Source organism: Loxodonta africana, chromosome 19 (genome assembly GCF_030014295.1).
Source record: "Loxodonta africana isolate mLoxAfr1 chromosome 19, mLoxAfr1.hap2, whole genome shotgun sequence".
In the NCBI taxonomy this organism is placed as follows: Eukaryota; Metazoa; Chordata; class Mammalia; order Proboscidea; family Elephantidae; genus Loxodonta; species Loxodonta africana.
The window spans coordinates 56623500-56641864 of record NC_087360.1 but is presented as its reverse complement, the minus strand read 5'-3'; the positions used below and the strand labels follow the sequence as shown (position 1 = coordinate 56641864).

At 42.3% G+C, this 18365-nt stretch overlaps 1 protein-coding gene across 10 annotated transcripts in view; it reads left to right on the top strand.

The window, feature by feature from the left end:
- Positions 1-18365, top strand: part of PSD3 (pleckstrin and Sec7 domain containing 3) — a 696342-nt gene that overhangs the window by 178194 nt on the left and 499783 nt on the right. Inside the window, exon 1 of one of the 10 annotated variants that reach the window (XM_023551050.2) lies at positions 8885-8926. The exons of 8 other annotated variants lie outside the window; for them this stretch is intronic. Coding sequence is in view for 1 of the 2 variants with exons in the window: in XM_023551048.2 (XP_023406816.2) it covers positions 10666-10686 (21 nt within the window). In the remaining variant the exon portion in view is untranslated. Of the gene's footprint in view, positions 1-8884; positions 8927-10579; positions 10687-18365 lie in introns of those variants that run through there. One more of the 10 variants, XM_023551048.2, reaches the window with a different exon arrangement.

Sequence of the window (18365 nt, the reverse complement as noted above, 5' to 3'; positions counted from 1 at the left end):
CTAATTCAGCCCCTGCTTCCAATGCATCATACAAAGTGATTCTGGTAAAACATAGCTCATATCAGACTTCTGCTGAAAATCCTCCAAGAGTAGTTAAAAGCCCAGATTCTTGCCATGGCCTCTGAGGGCCCACGTATTACGCCTCCATTTATACATCCTGTCTTCTACTACCTTTCCTTTAACTCCCTTGCCCTGGGAACACTGGCTTCCTTGCTAAGAAAACATCTGGCCAGGCTGCAGGACCTTTGCACTTACAGTTCCTCACAGATCTGCAGGGCTTGCCCATTTACCTCCTTTAGGACTTTACTCAAATCTCAGCTTCTCAGGAAACTCTCTGATTATCCTTTATAAACATCCCTTCCATGCTCCCATGTTCCCTTATGTCCTTCCCTTTTTAAAAAAAAAAAGTTGCAATGGAATGGATTTCTACTCATAGAGACCCTGTAAGACAGAGCAGAACTGCCCCACAGGGTTTCTAAGGAATAGCTGGTGGTTTCCAACTGCCAATCTTTTGGTAAGCAGCCAGGGCTCCTATTTTATTTTACTCAATAACATTTACCACCATATAGCACCCTATATATGTTTATTTATCTTGTTTATTTTCTATCTCTTCAAGTTCATTAAACTGTAAGCTCCTTGAGAGCAAGGGTGTTTTGTTTACTGCTATAGTCAGTCAGGAGCCCTAGTGGTGAAATGGTTAAGCATGGTAGGTGTTCAATAAATACCTGTCAAATAAATGAATAAAAGAATAGCGAAATGTGAAGATTGTTGAAATGTTTAGTTACCTATATGTTTAGCACAATTTAAAAAACAAAACAAAAAGACTAGCTAAATTTTTCATGTTGTTAGTGGCCATTGAGTCATTTCCAACTGAGGGCAGCTGTGTGTGTGCCGAGTTAAACTACTCCTCCATAGGGTTTTCAAGGCTGTGACCTTTCAGAAGCAGACTTCCAGATCTGTCTTCTTGAGACGTCTCTGGATGGATTTCAACAGCCAATTTTTTCGCTGCCAATGGAGTGCTTAACCATTTGCACCACTGAGGGACTCCAGATTCTTCATAAAAAGGATAATAAAAAATTGGCTTAGACTTTTATTATCCATGTATATTATCATTTTTCTTATCAGACCCAGCTTAATTTAATTTGGGTCATAGGGAAAAGGTCAATTGAGCCCAACCTATGCCTCAGCCCATACTCTGACCTAACATTTCTTACGCACTTACCACAAGGCAGTGAGTAGCTACTTCTTCCCTCTCTTTTGCCACCCCTCTGCTCTCTCGGTCACCTAAGCACCCTAACCACAGCTTTGCTTCTTGTCTCCGGATCCTCTTATCCATCCAGCATCCACTCAGTATTCAGGAGAGTCCCATGAGGCAAACACTATGGTGAGTTTTGTCTCAAATATATTCTCTCAACTTCACATCTGTGGTTGTTAGGTGCTGTCAAGTCAGTTCCGACTCATAGCAACCCTGTGTACAACAGAAGGAAACACTGCCTGGTCCTGTGCCATCCTCACGATCACTTTTATGCTTGAGGCTATTGTTGCAGCCACTGTGTCAATCCATCTTGTTGAGGGTCTTCCTCTTTTCCGCTGACCCTGTACTTTACCAAGCATGATGTCCTTCTCAGGGGACTGATCCCTCCTTGGGGTTCTGAAATTCAAGTTCAACAAGATTTTAGGTAAAGTGAATATATCTTCCTTGGATAATGGCAAATTTCAATTCAATAAGAATTTACTGAGCCTCTACCAAAAAAAAAAAAATTTTTTTTTTTTTTTTTCTACTATGGCCCAGGCATGGTGCTAAGAGCTAGGAATACGACAATAAAAAAACCAGACACTTATTTTCTCTACTCTAATATATCAGTGTAGCTGGTTTATGATTTATGTAGCATCCTATCTGTGCGCTGAGGCATGCAGAGAAGAACTTCTAATGAAAAATACTATAGAAGGTACAGTTGTTTAGGTATTTAAAATAAAACCTTTTCTTTAAAGGTATATTCTAGGACTTGTATGTTTGAGAATCTAATTAATAAGGAGAAGTGAACTGTAGAACAAAATGGAAAAATATTTAAATTTCTTCCTTTTCTGACATTAAATAACTGACATCTATGAAATGACAAAACTTATAATAAGTATCAACAAAAATGAGTTAATGAGTTCCAGTTTAATGTGAGCATTTAGTCACTTCCTAAGAAAACCTGAAATGCTCTGAAATCCTACAGTGCATATATATGAAAGAAACTTGAGGGGTCTTCGCAAATTTGACAACTAAAATTGTATCTGTTACTGTCAGTAATGAATTGTGAGGCAGGAACATTTCTAAAATGTTAATAACAAAAAAATAAATTTTGATCAACCATGCTAGAGAAAAGACTAGGCTATGTTTCTATTCTACCTGTAAAAAGTGATGTTATAAAATCATTCCATCACTTCACACACACTAAAAAAAACCAAACCAAACCCAGTGCCGTTGAGTCGATTCCGACTCCTAGCAACCCTATAGGACAGAGTAGAACTGCCCCAAAGAGTTTCCAAGGAGCACCTGGCAGATTTGAACTGGGGACCCTTTGGTTAGCAGCCATAGCACTTAACCACTATGCCACCAGGATTTCCTCACACACACTAGGATGGGTGTAATCAAAAAGGCAGGTAAGTGTTGGTAAGGATGTGGAGAACTGGAGCCCTCATTTGCTGCTGGTAGAAATGTAAAGCATTTCCTCAAAAAGTTAAACATAGAGTTATCGTATGACCCACCAATTTCACTCTTATGTATGTAACAAAGAGAACTGAAAACAAGTGTTGGAACCAAAACTTGTACACCAATGTTCATAGCTAAAAAGTGGAAACATCACAAATTTCCATCAACTCTTGCATGGATCAGTAAAACGTAGCTTATACATACAATGGAATATTATTCTGCAAAGAAAAAAAAAGGAATGAAGTTCTAATACATGCTACAACATGGATAGATGAACCTTGAAAACATTATGTTAAGTGAAAGAAACTAGTCACAAAAAAGCCACATATTGTGTGATTCCATTTATATGGCATGTGGAGACCAGGCCAATCTCTAGAGCCAGAGAGTAGAATAGTGGTTGCCAGGTACAGGGATATGGGGGAATGAGATGACTGGGGGAATGAGACAGCTAATGGGTACAGGATTTCTTTGTGAGGTGATGAAATGTTCTAAAATTGATCGTGGTGATAAATGCACAACTTTGTGGGCATACTAAAATCAAGAATTGTACACTTTAAATGGGTGAGCTGTAGGGTGTATGAGTGATAGCTCAATAAAGCTGTGAAAAAATCATTTCAAAGAGGTGGTCAAGAGTAGGCAATGAAAAAATGTCAGAAAAAAGTATGATTAAGGTATTTTCGAAAGTTAATTAGTAAAAATATTATGTAGGCAGTTAATGAAAATATGTCATTTTTCCTGATTGGTGGTATTTGTGGAATTTGTCAATTTTTAAAAATTTGTATTTGTTGAGATTTCTTATATTAAAAAACTATTCACTTTTGTACCAAAAACTAAGTAAATATTCCACAATTCAGGGTTTTCAGTACTTCAGACTGGCCTTCGTAAATAGTGAGGATGAACTGTATGCAGAAATAATACATGACAGAATTTCAACCACATTTCCACTTCTTTTGAGCTCCAGTATCTAATTATCTAATGTCTTGCCTACTTTAGAGTTTCTCTGCTTCCACACCACAAACAGGAGGGCGCATGGGGAGAGCTGGGGAAAGGTTACAGTATTAGATAAGCAGAGACCAGCTCTCTTATGGACTGCTGCCCCTCACTGGCGAGTTCTCCTCCCCCCTCCTGTTACCATTGTTGATTGTGTCCTCTGATATTGAACTTGGGTTTGTGATCATTCCAGCTGGGTTCCTAGAATCTCTAGGGGCTAGAATAGCAGAAATGCATATCCTTGCCCTATTTTCAATATTTCAAAAATCCTAACAAAATAATATATTTAAACCATGATAAAATACATGCTGGCAAAATGAAATGTTAACATTGATTTGATTTGTTTGGGGCTTTATCATCTCAGTAGGGGTAGCCCTGGTTATTTTATGCTGATCACAATCTCCAACAATTATAACTTCAATTATTTAAAATGGAAAAAAAATTGAATGAGTATTTAGTATATGTGATCAGCTTCAAAGTGTAATTTTAAACCATTTGGGGTTCAGGGAGAAAAAAATAATAAAAACTTTCCTTGGTGCTAAAAATAGGAAATGTATCCTTTGAAATTACCTCTATTGAACATTTGCTATATGTTCTAGGAACTTTACATAAATTGTCATTCTGATAACAATTTTGCAAGATATTATTATACTCATTTTATGATTGAGGTAAAGGAGGCCCAGATTACAGGTGTGTTAACCCACGTCCCCTAACTAGTAATCTAATGTAAATTGAGGTCCACCCTATCTAAACCGTTGAGGTAGAATCAGTTCCGACTCATGGCGACATCATGCGTGTCAGAGTAAAACTGTGCTCCGTAGGGTTTTCAATGGCTGATTTTTCAGAATTAGATGACCACACATCTGTCAGTTTATGATACTATGGTGGTTTGCATGTTGCTGTGATGCGGGAAGCTAGGCCACCGGTATTTCAGATCCCAGCAGGATCACCCATAAGTGGACAGGTTTCAGCAGAGCTTCCAGACTAAGACAGACTAGGAAGAAGGACCTGGCGGTCTTCTTCTGAAAAAAGTGGTTAGTTAAAACCTTATATAAATAGCAGCAGAACATCGTCAGGTATAGTGCCAGAAGAGGAGCCCCTCAGGTTGGAAGGCACTCAAAATACAACTGGGGAAGAACTGCCTCCTCAAAGTAGAGTCAACCTGAATGACGTGGATGGAGTCACGCTTTCACAATCTTCATTTACCCATGCGGCATAACTCAAAAGGAAAAGAAACAGCTGCCAACATCCATGGATAACAGGAACGCGGAATGTACAAGTATGAATCTAGGAAAATTGGAAGTTGTCAAAGATGAAATGGAATGCATAAAGATTGATATCCTAGGCATTACTGAGCTGAAAGGGACTGGCATTGGCCATTCTGAATCAGACAATCATATGATCTACTATGCCAGGAATGACAGATTGAAGAGGAATGTTGTCCCATTCATCATCAAAGAGAACATTTCAAGATCTATCCTGAAGTACAATGCTGTCAATGATGGGATAATATCTATACACCTACAAAGAAGATCAGCTAATATAATTATTACTCAAATTTACACATCAACCACTAATACCAAAGATAAGGAAATTGAAGATTTTTACCAACTTCTGCAGTCTGAAATAGATCAAACATGTAGTCAAGATGCATTGATAATTACTGGCGACTGGAATGCAAAAGTTGGAAAAAACAAGGAGGATTGGTAGTTGGAAAATATGGCCTTGTGATAGAAATGACTGTGGTGATTGCATGACAGAATTCTGCAAGACCAATGACTTATGGTGTTGGCGAAGAATACTGAATATACCACGGACTTCCAAAAGAATGAACAAATCTGTCTTGGAAGAAGTACAACCAGAATGCTCCTTAGAAGCAACGATGGCGAGACTTTGTCTCACGTACTTTGGACATGTTATTAGGAGGGGACTAGTCCCTGGAGAAGGATATCACGCTTGGTAAAGTAAAGGGTCAGCAAGAAAGAGGAAGACCCTCGATGAGATGGATTGACACAGTGGCTGGAACAATGGGCTTAAGCATAACAATGACTTCAAGGATAGTGCAGGACCAGGCAGTGTTTCCTTCTGTGAGTCAGCGGAATCACCGGCACCTAACAACAACTTATCCATTGCAAATACCTTTTTTTTTTTTAATGACTATACACGTGGACCTCACTGGATAGAAAATACAGGAATCAAATCGACTATAGCTGTGGAAAGAAACGATGGAAAAGCTCAGTATCATCAGAACAAGGCCAGGTGCCGCGTGTAAAACAGACATCAACTGCTCATACTGCAAGTTCAAGCTGAAGAAGAAGAAAATTAAAACAAGTCCATGAGAGCCAAAGTATGACCTTGAGTGTATTCCATCTGAACTTAGAAACCATCTCAAGAATAGATTTAACTCATTGAACACTTAAGACTAAAGACCAAACAAGTTGTTGGATGACAACAAAGCAAAAGGTCATTAAACAGGTGGGTGTAAACAGGTGGGAGAGAACGAAAATACCTAAATGGATGTCAGAAGAGACTCTGAAACTTGCTCTTAAAGTCGAGTAGCTAAATCTAATGGAAGAAATGATGAAGTAAAAGAGCTGAACAGAAGATTTCAAAGGAGGCTTATTACAAAGTAAAGTATTATAATGAAATGTGCAAAGACCTGGAGTTAGAACACCAGAAGGGAAGAATATGCCCACCATTTCTCAAGCTGAAAGAACTGAAGAAAAAATTCAAGCCTCATGTTGCAATTTTGAAGGATTTTATGAGCAAAATAACCACTGGAGGTGCAGCGGTTAAAGTGATCGACTGCTAACCAAAGGGCAGCATTTCAAAACCATCAGTGGCTACACAGAAGAAAGATATAGCAGTGTGCTTCCCTAGAGATTTACAGCCTTAGAAACCCAATGGGGTCGTTATGAGTTGGAATCAACTTGACAGCAGTGGGTTTGATGGTTTGGGTATGAGCAAAATATTGAGTGACATAGAAAGTTATCAAAAGAAGATGGAAGGAATACACAGAGTCATTGTACCAAAAAGAACTGGTTGACATTTAACCATTTTAGGAGGTAGCATATGATTAAGAACGGGTGGTATTGAGGGAAGCAGTCCAAGCTTCACTGAAGGCATTGGTGAGAAACAAGTCTCCAGAAATTGAAAGAATACCAATTGAGATGTTTCAACAAATGGATGCAATGCTGGAGGTGCTCACTTGTCTATGCCAAGAAATTTGGAAGACAGCTACCTGGCCAACTAACTGGAAGAGGTCCATATTTGTGCCCATTCCAAAGAGAGGTGATCCAACAGAATTTGGAAATTATTGAACAATATCATTAATATCACACACAAGTAAAATATTGCTGAAGATCATTAAAAAATGGTTGCAGCAGTGCATTGACAGAGAACTACCAGAAATTCAAGCCAGATTCAGCACAGTGTGTGGAACGAGGGATATCATAGTTGATGTCAGATGGGTCTTGGCTGAGAGCAGAGAATACCTGAAAGATGTTTACCTGTGTTTTATTGACTATGCAAGGGCATTCGACTATGTGGATCATAACAAATTATGGGTAACACTGTGAAGAATGGGAATTCCAGAACACTTAATTATGCTCATGCAGAACCTGTACATAGAACAAAAGGCAGTCTTTCAAACAGAACAAGGGGATACTGAGTGGTTTAAAATCAGGAAAGTGCACGCGTCAGGGTTGTATCCTTTCGCCATACTTATTCAATCTGTATGCTGAGCAAATAATCTGAGAAGCTGGACTATATGAAGAACAACATGGCATCATGATTGGAGGAAGCCTCATGAGCAACATGTGATATGCAGCAACCTTGCCTGCTCAAAGTGAAGAGGACTTGAAGCACTTACTGATCAAGATCAAAGACTACAGCCTTCAGTATGGGTTACACCTCAACATAAAGAAAATAAATATCCTCACAACTGCACCAATAAGCAACATCATTGTAAACAGAGAAAAGAATGATGTCAAGGATTTCATTTTATTTGTATTCACAATCAACGCCCATGGAGGGCTCCCCCATGGAAACAGTAGTCAAGAAACCAAACAATGTATTGCACTGGGCAAATCTCCTGTAAAAGACCTCTTTAAAGGTTGAAAAGCGAAGATGTCATTTTGAGGACTAAAGTGCACCTGACTCAAGCCATGATACTTTCAATTGCCTCAATCACACATGAAGGCTGGACAACGAATAAGGAAGACCAAAGGAAAATTGATGCCTTTGAATTATGGTGTTGGCAAAGAATATTGATTATACCATGGGCTGCCAGGAGAATGAACAAGTCTGTCTTGGAAAAAGTTCAGCCAGGGTGCTCCTTGGAAGCGAAATGGAGAGACTTCGTCTTGCATACTTCGGACATATTATCAGGAGGGACCAGTTCCTGGAGAAGGATATCATACTTCGTAAAGTAGAGGGTCAGTGAAAAAGAGGTAGACCCTGAATGAGATGGATTGACACAATGGCTGCAAAAACAGGCTCAGACACAGTAATGATTGGTCAAACACAGGACAGTGCCCGACTGGACTGTTTTGTTGTTATGTACAGGGTTGCTATGAGTTGGAATGGACTCGAAGGCACCTAACAAAAACAGATCACCAGGCGTTTTTTTTTAAAGTGCTTCTGAGTGGACATGAACGTCCAACCTTTCAGTTCGCATTAACCGTTTGCCTCACTCAAGGACTCTTCCATCCAATCTACCTGTTGCCATTGTGTTGTGACCCTATAGGACAGAGTAGAGCTGCCCCATGGGGTTTCCAAGGAGCGACTGGTGGATTTGAACTGCTAACCTTTTGTTTAACAGCCAAGCTCTTATGCCATTGCATCACCAGGGCTCCCCATAAGTTTAGGTGTAGTAAGTACAGTGTTAGATTCAGCTGCAAATCACTGACCTTCTTATTAGTTGCTGGTTGATTTTCCAGGTAAAGGCCACTAGGCCTGTGGTCAAGTTCCAGGGCAGCAACTACATTTTGTACTTCATCCTACTCCTGACTTTTTGCTAAGAAATTCTTCAAACCCTACATTTCAATGAAGGCAGAAATATACTGGGAATAAGCACACAGAGATGGTCTTCATGGGTTACTTCCGTAAAAGGAGGACTTATAAAAGGGAACTAGATGCAAATAGCTGGGGTGCTTTAAAATCTACACATCTGCCTATACTGCTACTCAGGCAGGGGAAGCATGGACCACCAGTCATTTTTCAAAGGTAAAAAACCAGGTAGGAATGGATTTATTTAAGTGCATCCGCTCCCTCATTCTGGCTCCTCTGGTGGGTGACACTGGCTGACACTGAGATGGGAGATGGGGCAGTCAAAGCAGAAGTAGGGGATCACATGGCTGCTGTGGCTTCACGGCAGCCTGGCTGAGCTCTAACTCAGTGGACCTACGTTAAACTCAACCAACAGCTGAGGACGAAGAGCAGCTGGACTGGTTCCTTGAGCCACCTGACCTTGACCCCCAACTCTAAGCTTGGTCATTTAGTTGTTTTCCTTTATTTGGATATCTTCTACTGAACACACGAAACAAGACTAGTCTGTGTGACATTAAAGCTCTAATAGAAATATACAGTGAACATCGAGCAGCTGGTTAGAGGTGGTTAGATCAGACAGGTGTTGAATTTTAAGGTGTAGTGCTCTTTACTTGCAATAGATCTTACAGATAGGAAAAACCCTTTGCCGAAAGAGGGTAGTTTTTAGGTCTGTCGTCTCTGGTTGTGCAGTGGTTAAGAGCTATGGCCGCTAAGCAAAGGGTGGGCAGTTCGAATCTACCAGCCGCTCCTGGGAAACCCCGTAGGGCAGTTCTACTCTGTCTTCTAGGGTCACTATGAGTTGCAATCGACTCCACGGCAGCGGGCTTGGTTTTTGGTTTTCTCTTTCCCAGGGGAGGGCTGGTTTTCAGCCCCTGCTTCTGCTGCACGTAATAAAGGGGAAAAGATAAAAAAGGCACCATGTGGTTTTCTGACTTAAAACGTAGTTTTTAATGACCTACCCCTCAAATGCCCTTTCGGTATGACATTAGTCCCCAGAGAAGAGTGCGGCGTGGACGTGAGCGCCTGTTTTCCGAAAGGCGGCACGCACTTGGGGGGGCAGGCAAACCAAAAAAAAAAAAAACCAAAAAAAATTTTTTTTTTTGTTTGCCTGCCCCAGGTGCGTGCCGCCTTAATGGTCCATAAATGGACAGACGGGCAACCGCGGCTAAAGGCTCCGGCGGCGGGCCGTCCGAGGAGCCCCCTCAGAGAGTCAACACGACCCCAAGTGACTCTCCGCTTGGCGCGGTCCGTCCCTGCCCCGGATCCCGAGGGGAGGCCTGGGCGTGTGTCCCGGGCCAGCGCGCGACCTGGCGCTCCGCGACGCGTCCCGGGACCCAGCCGGACGGCGCTTACATCTCCCCGCCGCCCACCTCCCAACTCGCGGCTTCCCTCACGCGGCCCTTCCCGAGCGGAAACACCGTCGCAAGCGCCTCTCACTTTTCTTAGGGTGGCAAAACTGTGACGGGAGAAGACAAAGCAACAGGCAGGTTTCCGTTCTCAGGCTGCGCGAGCGCGTGGCGCGCGAAGGCGGCGGCGGGGTCCGGCAGCCAAGGCAGCGCCCCCAGGGCTTCGACCCCGCCCCCCGATCCGGGGCCCGGCCCCGCCCCCCGCGCCCGGGGCTTCGGCCCCGCCCCCCGCTCCGGGGCTCCGGCCCCGCCCCCCGCGGCCCCGCCGCTTTCGCTTTGACGCCGCTGGGGGCCGGGCCGGCGGCCGCGGCGTGGGTTCCGCAGCCTCTGCCGCCTCCGCCAGGGTGCGCGCCGGGCGCTGCCGCGGGGCCCCTCAGCCGCAGCCGTCGGCAGTCCCGGGAGCCCAACAAAGAGTGGCGATGCGCCGGCCGGCGGCAGTCGAGTCCTGAGCGCGGGCCCGGCCCCGGAGCCCGGCAGCCCCGGCGGCGGTTTCGGCGCGGCGGCCGGCGCGGGAGATGGAAGATGGAAGAAAGCAGTGCTGCGGTGAGGCTCGAGGCCAGGGCTGACTGGGTGGAAGGGGGTGTGTGGGATCGGACTCGGGTTTCCACCTTCCGCTGGACGTTTGTGTTGCTTTTTCGCCTCCTGCCCTCCGGGATCCCGGGGCCAATCGTGGTTGCCCTGTCGTCAGGTTCTGGTAACTGTTTTCCTTTTGCCGTTTTTTCCTTTGTGCTTGTTAAGATCCCAGAAGCGCCAACTTTGTGGTGTTCAGATTTAGGGGTTTTAATTCAGCCTCCCGCTTTGAAAGCGCAAGAGTCGGAAGAAATGTCCAAGTAACTCATTCTTGCTTACTGATCAAATGCAGGAAAGCATTAAAGAGGACCGAACGTGCCGATTCTCACGACTCTGCCCAGTCAGCTCTTGTATTTAGGGACCATCACGTTTCTCTGTCAGAAAGGAAAATAAAAAACAAACTTGGCATTGGGCGAGCAAACAGACAAGGAAAGATTATATGGTGTAGTGTTCCATGTAGTTTTTAAAGACATTTCAATCATTTTGTTTTACATGCATTTACATTTATCGGCTGTTTTCAGCCGTAAGTTTTGGCAAATGATGTCCTGAGATTTTTTTTAAAACCACTTGACATAGAACGTGAGTTTAGAATGTTGTCGATGACCTTAAGTAATAAATGTTTAGTTTTGCTATTCACCTCAGTGTTAAAGGGGGTGAAACACCCAATAGGCAGAGGTGTAGTGGGCTTTATACTGTCATTTACCAAAGACCTGATTCGCCTGATAATGAGAACCAGGATTTCCGCCCCAGGATAACTCTTGAGTGGGTCCAGGTGTTGGTGTAGGAAAGAGGGAGAGCTGGAAGATGACCCTAAGTGAGATTCTGGGAACAAATACTTCAATTCATTAATTACGTTTGAGTATGCCTGAAGGATCTTGCCAAGCACAATAGACAGGTAAGGCAGGATGTCTGTGCTCCGGGAGAGATTTCTGCCTAGGTAACCACGGAGAATGGCAGAGGAAGGAGAGGCCCTGGCCCAAAGGCTTGGAAGTCCTCAGAGAGGAGCTGGTGGTTGAAGTAGACCTTAAAGGGGAGGCGTTGGTTGGCTTTTTGTGAGATGTGAGGGAAAGGATATTCTCTGCTGAAGGAAAGGAAATGTACTTTTTATCCTTTTTGAAGAAATACTTTCCCATCCTTCCTTTTCTTAGAATATTTACAAATCTAGAAGTTGTCTTTTGAAAAGTCACTGGATTCCTTTTCAGTAGTTAAAAATGCAATATGCTGAACCAGACCAGTAAACAATACAGAATAAATTAACAGCTTCCCAACCAATATCAGTGACTTGCTGTGTATCTTTCCACAGCTTTCTTTTATCAATCCACAAAGCATACCAGAAGTACAGTATTTTGTCTTGTCAGATAGTTCGTTAACGTAAACGGTTTTGTACCAGAAGCGGCGGAGTGGTACAATGGAAAGCATTTGGACTAGTAGTTAGGACATCTGGATTATTGGTTTTGCCACTGAATGGATGAGTTTTCACCACTGTCTGTGGCTCACGTTTCCTCTATAGGATGAAGAAGTTTTCTTTCTTAAGGGCTTTGTAAAAAACCAAAAACCAAACCCACTACTGTTGAGTCAATCCTGACTCATAGCGACCCTATAGGACAGAGTAGAACTGCCCCCATAGAGTTTCCAACGAGCACCTGGCGGATTCGAACTGCTGACCTCTTGGTTAGCAGTCATAGTACTTAACCACTAGCCCTAGTATTTTATGGTTCCATGTGTAGACATGCGTACACGTGATTTATTCAATGATGGACCCTTAACTTCACATTCTGAGTATTTCTCTGTGTTGTGTATGATCAGCATTCTTATCTTGGCTGTAGAATGCGGGAGTGATAAAACTGCAGAGCTAAAATAACTTTATTCAGGTGAAATTCTGCAGTCGAATGCCATTTTTGAAAATGCAAGCACAAGAAGCTTGATTTGCAAACCTCAACATGTGTTGGCTTTTAAAAAGTTTTGTTGACACTGTTCTTTTCTGATCAAAGAATAATAAATACTTTATGTACATTGCTGTTAGGAGGTTCAGTTTTGCTTTTAATTAAATAACTAGCAATAAAAATTAAAAAAAAAAAGAAGGGAAACCTTGGCAATTCTTATAGGCTAGTAAATCTTGCTGCTTTTCCAAATCCTTGGTATTAGTGTATTTCTTTGTCAACCCAATAGAAACTATTAGGGTAGGATTTAGTTTGGCATTATATTGCGGGGGGAGGAGGGGAGTCTAAGGCGTTACTACTTCAGAGGTGATTTTCTTTTTCTGAAGAAACTCTGGATTGATTTTTCATGCATTATTCACAAGCTAAGATACCTAGACAGTAATGGGTTAATTTCAGCCTTGGTACTGGTGCAAAAACTGTGTGAACAATAAAATGTGTGTGCTTTGGCCTCAAGACTGGCATGTTTGAGGCTCACCTGAGGTAATGGTGTGATCTAGCAATTATAAAAAGAGCATTTCTTTGGGCTTGGGTTGGATTAGGAAGTGAGGAATGGGTGGTGATCCTTTGTAATTTTTAGAACTTAATATAGACATGATTGAGGTTTAGGCAGTGTGTGAAAAATAATCCGGCGATCAGTTGGTGTCCTGGTCACCTAGTTCTGCTATAACAGAAATACCACAAGTGGATGGCTTTAACAAAGAGAAATATATTCTCTCACAGTCTAGTAGGCTACAAGTCCAAAATCAGGGCATCAGCTCCAGGGGAAGGCTTTTCTCTCTGTTGGCTCTGGAGGAAGGTCCTTGTGATGCAACAGTCTTCCCCTGGTCTGGGAGCATCTCAGCACAGGAACCTCAGGTCCAAAGGACGAGCTCTGCTCCTAGCACTGCTTTCTTGGTGGTATGGGGTCCCCATGTCTCTGCTCACTTCCCTCTTCTTTGTCTCAAAAGACATTGGCTTATGACACTACCTAATCTTGCAGACCTCATCAGTTTCACTGCAGCTAATCCATCCTATTACATCACGGTGATGGGATTTATAACACATGGAGAAATTACATCAGATGATAAAATGGTAGACAGTCTTACAATCATACAGTCATACAAGAGAATCATGACCTAGCCAAGCTGACAGATATTTTGGGGGGATACAATTCATTTCATGACAGCTGGTGACCAAAGTCCGCATACTTTAGGATGTGCATCACGCTTACAGAAAGCTGGGGCTCTGGTCTCACCTTGAATCACTGTTGGTGGAAGAGTTTTCAACATACTGGGGTCATTCCCAGACCATTTGGGCCAAGTACTGGGGTCCTTAGCTTCCCTTTGCTAAAAGTGAAGGTATTTCCATTTGAATATTGCCTCTCAGTTCTTGAGTTCTTTTACGGTTGAAGTCGCCTCGCCTTATTTTAGGGGAGTGCAAGATCCAGGTGAGATTCTCAGAGCGTTTGTTCACAGGGTCAGTGTCTCAGTAGCTTGTGTTATTTGTGATATTCTATGCAGACCCAGAGGTTTTCTGGAAAGAGTTTGAAGAGTGGCAGTGTTTTTTGAAAGAGTGTGTCCCTTAGGACCTTTCCTTTGTTTCAGAGTCCCAGGACCATCTTTCAAAGATACTTTTCAAAAGCTTCAAATTTAGCAGTGTTAGTTGTATAACCACATGGGCAGTGGCAACTACTGTCACAGTTTGTAGTGAAGAAAAAGGATAATTTGCAACATGTAGTTATCAAGTTATTCTCAAATCCAAATGACCAGATCTCCACATCTCATTGGAAAATGAAGTATAACTCATAACATTAATAATGACCCTTTGCATATGCTGTTTTATTTATACAAAAATAGCACATGTCCTTGCGGTTCTTGTTTGCAATACTAAGTAAAGATTTTTCACTGTGCCCAGAAGGTCAACAAACAAGAGCCCAGTTGGTGCAGGATGGGCCCGGACTTTGTTGACACTCGGGCATTTTCTCTCCTGGGACACACGTGGTGCAAGGGAGCACCAGTTTCTTCCTCCATGTGAGAGTCACGCCCTAGCCAGGGCAAGCCACTCAGTCCTCCGCGCTTGCCTATGAGTGAATGGCCATCAGGTTTGAAGCTCCCTTTTCTCTGAGCACAACTCAAGCACAGGAATCAGAATAATTTATACATGTCAGTGGACATTTTTTAAAGTTTATCTTTGGAATTGGGGACCTAGGGTAAGTGACAAAATTAACATTTTGATCTGAGCCTGAGGCTCTTAATAGGGTTTTTATGTGGGCTCTGGGTCTTCTGACAAACAGCATTTTCCTTTTAAGTTTCATCTTACGTCTTAAGTTTTGGAGAGTGCTTACTTTTAAGTGATGTTTTTCAGGCATGGTGCATTGCCATTATTACCGGGAATATTTATTCAGGTCTTACTGTGAGCTGTAACATGGATTAGCTCCTCTGGTCCCCATGGCAACCCCATGAGGTCGGTACTGCCCTTCATTCTTTCAGTGAGGAAAGTGAAGTATGGAGCAACCCACTGCTGTCGAGGTTAAGTAATTTGCACAAGACCCCACAGTTTATAAGAGGCAGAGCTGAGATTTAAACTGAGGTAGTCCAATGCTCTTTACCACCAGTCTGCTTTTATGTACTCAAAGTTGGCATTGTCTGTTGCAGAAACTGAGCTTTTTGGTACTAATATTTAGATTCTTTGGGTCTTTGAATCTGAAAATTGGATGACAAACTCACCAACAGCCATGGCTTTATGTATCTGTTGGCTTAAATCGTGGGAGCTAGAATTGTTGTTTGGCTCAGGAGATGGAAATTGTTTATTTTTCTTTCAAAAACACATGTAGTGTCTAAAGGGATTACTGTAGGACCATAGAAATAAGTAATTGATTGGAATTCAAAATAAAGGAGATTAATAATTTAGTTATTACTTTATACTGAATATAAGGTTTACCTAATTTAACTTCTAATTACATCATCTCAGAGAAATGATCTAGACTTTTCTACAACCAGCAGGTATTGACACAGGGAAGGCTGCTTTTCCTTGTTATTTCTCCCCATGAGCTGGGGCTTAAGAGGTTGTTGAGCAAAGGAGTCTGCAACAATGAGGAGGAGGATGGGGAATGAGCAAGGGCATTAATAAGAAGATCAGGCGGCAGCTGCTCCCTGTTTCTCTGCCTTCTGTTCCGAGACACTTGCTAAGAAAAAGTGAATTATAGAAATGGAGCAGCTTGGTTCGTCCCATGGCTATTTGGTCTGTGGACAAGGGAAGCAGAAATTTTTAAATAGAAGCAGCTGTAGCTTCTTTTGTTTGGCCTCCAGGAGATTATTGGTTAAGGGCCAATGGAACTGCTTTTCTCCATACATGAAAACTTACATGCTTTTCTGGATTTTGATGTAAAAACTTTTATTTTCCAAAAAGTCATTTGATAAGCACAGTGTGTATTGAGTCATAAGACTCTGAGGGAAGGGGAAATCTAGGCTTGAGAGTGAGCAGTACAGTCAATGCAATGAGATGATTGCTGATTTTGTCATTATATTCTTTTCAAGTTACGTTATATTGGAAAAATGCTGAGAAATTGGCAACAGGCTGTGTGATCTTCCAGACCATCCTCCCTGACTTCCCTTCACATCTCTAACAGCTGCCAGTACTGGGTGTTGGAAGAAGCAAGATGTTTTCTTGGGTCTGAAACTTTCCAATTAAATATCAGAGTTCCTTTTCGGTAAATGTTTATGTTCTGCAGATCCATTTCTAGTGACTCCAGAGATTCCATGCACTGCCTACCCCACCTGGTGATGCTTGCTTCTCTCGGTTAATAAATCTCCTGTGTAGAAAAAACCTCATTGCTTTGGTGAGCTAATGTCTGTAAGTAAATCAGAACAGGAACTAAAACAGATGTTTTTGTGATTTTTATTCATTCAGTCATTCAACAAATATTGATTAACTGTTTACCATGTGCTCAGCCTTGTCTTAGGTAGGCACCAAGAAACTTGCCCACTGACCACTAAGAGTATCTACCAAGAACATTCATAGGCTCTTGGGTCATACAATCTGTCAATACTGAAAATCCTGTACCTGAAAACTTGGGATTTGCAAACTTCGATAGAATCAGTGAAGTTATTCTTTAAATCAGCATTGTCCAGTGGAACTTTCTGCTGTGATAGAAATGCCTTACATATGCGCCGTTTAGTAGGGTGCTCAGTAGCAGCGTATGGCTACTGGACACTTGAAATGTGGCTTGTGAGATTTAGACACTGAATTTTAAATTTTATTTAATTTCAATTAGTTTAAAATGAAGTAGCCTCATATAGTGACTATTGTTTTGGTTAGCGCAGTTCTGGAGCACCAGGGCTTTGGTAGATGACGTTCACTGCCCTGGGCTGGCATTTTCCCCTTGCCCATCTGCATGCTCAGGTTGTGTTTACCAACTGGGCGTTGCTAAGTTTTGAGTATGTACATATTTACCGCTCCATGTCGCCTAAGTGCAAAAGCCACAAGAGTGTATGGGAGGCAGGAGATATTAATGAAAATGAAAGTAGAGATAAAATCATTGAGGATGATGTGAAGAAGAAAAACGTATTTGACAGTAGAAACTATTCTGAAAAGAACAATTGACAACACTCAGGAAGATGGAGGAAAGCTTTTGATAAATTGGAAAAACTTTCAAGTGTCTGGCTGGAGGAGCAGCATCAGAGTCTGCTGTTGGCTGGTATTAATTCAAGCGATGGCCAGGAATTGTCGGAGAAGTTATAGAGATGGTGAAAATGCTGTAGTAATTTTTTTCTTTTTGTTGCAAGCCCTGGATGGTTTCATAGTGTCAAACTCCCTTTGAATTTGCTTAGCATCACAATGAGTATCCACGTGGGTAGTGTAGAATATCAGAGTGGCTTAAGGTCTTTCCGAGGACACCAGCAGAGCTGTCTTAGAGGTCCATTATTTTCAATGTATGTGAAGCTGATTAGGAAAGATGCCTGGGTTGTATAAATCTTGGTAGGAGTATGCCTGATTTTAAAACTCTGTTTAAATAGAGGTGCTTCTGTACCATGGTTAGAGAAAGAGAAAACTAAAATGCGACAGTGGAGTGGCAAAAAACAAACGAACAAAAAACAAAAGACTTGTTCTTTATTCCCAAATATTTTTTAGTGCAAGGTCTAGGGGGTTGTTGTCAGTTGCCATCGAGTCGATTCCGTCTCATGGCGACCCCATGTACGTGGAATAGAACTGCTCCATAGTGTTTTCAAGGCTGTGACTTTTAAGAAGCAAATTGCCAGGCCTCTCTTCCAGGTGGCTCCAGGTGAGTTCAAACCACCAACCTTTCAGCTAGTAGTTGAGTGCTTAACTGTTTGCGCCACCCAGGGAGACCCCAAATATCTTTTAGTGAAAAGTCTGGGTGAGGCAAGTCCAAGGTTTCTCCAGGGACAGCCATGTAGGAGCAGCCTTGAGTGTAGCATGTGAGAAACCTTGAGAAAATTCTCCCATTTTACTTTACATTGGTTGGAGTAGATTCCAATGCAAAGACATTCGACTGTTCAGATTGTGACAAATTATGGATAACATTGTGAAGAATGGGAATTCCAGAGCACTTAATTGTGCTCATAATGTACACCTGTGCATAGACCAAGCTGCAGTTGTTGGAACAGAACAAGGGGATACTGCATGGTTTAAAATCCGGAGGTGCGTGTCTAGGTTGCATCTTTTCACTATACCTATTCAATCTGTAGCAGTTCGAATCTGCCAGGTGCTCCT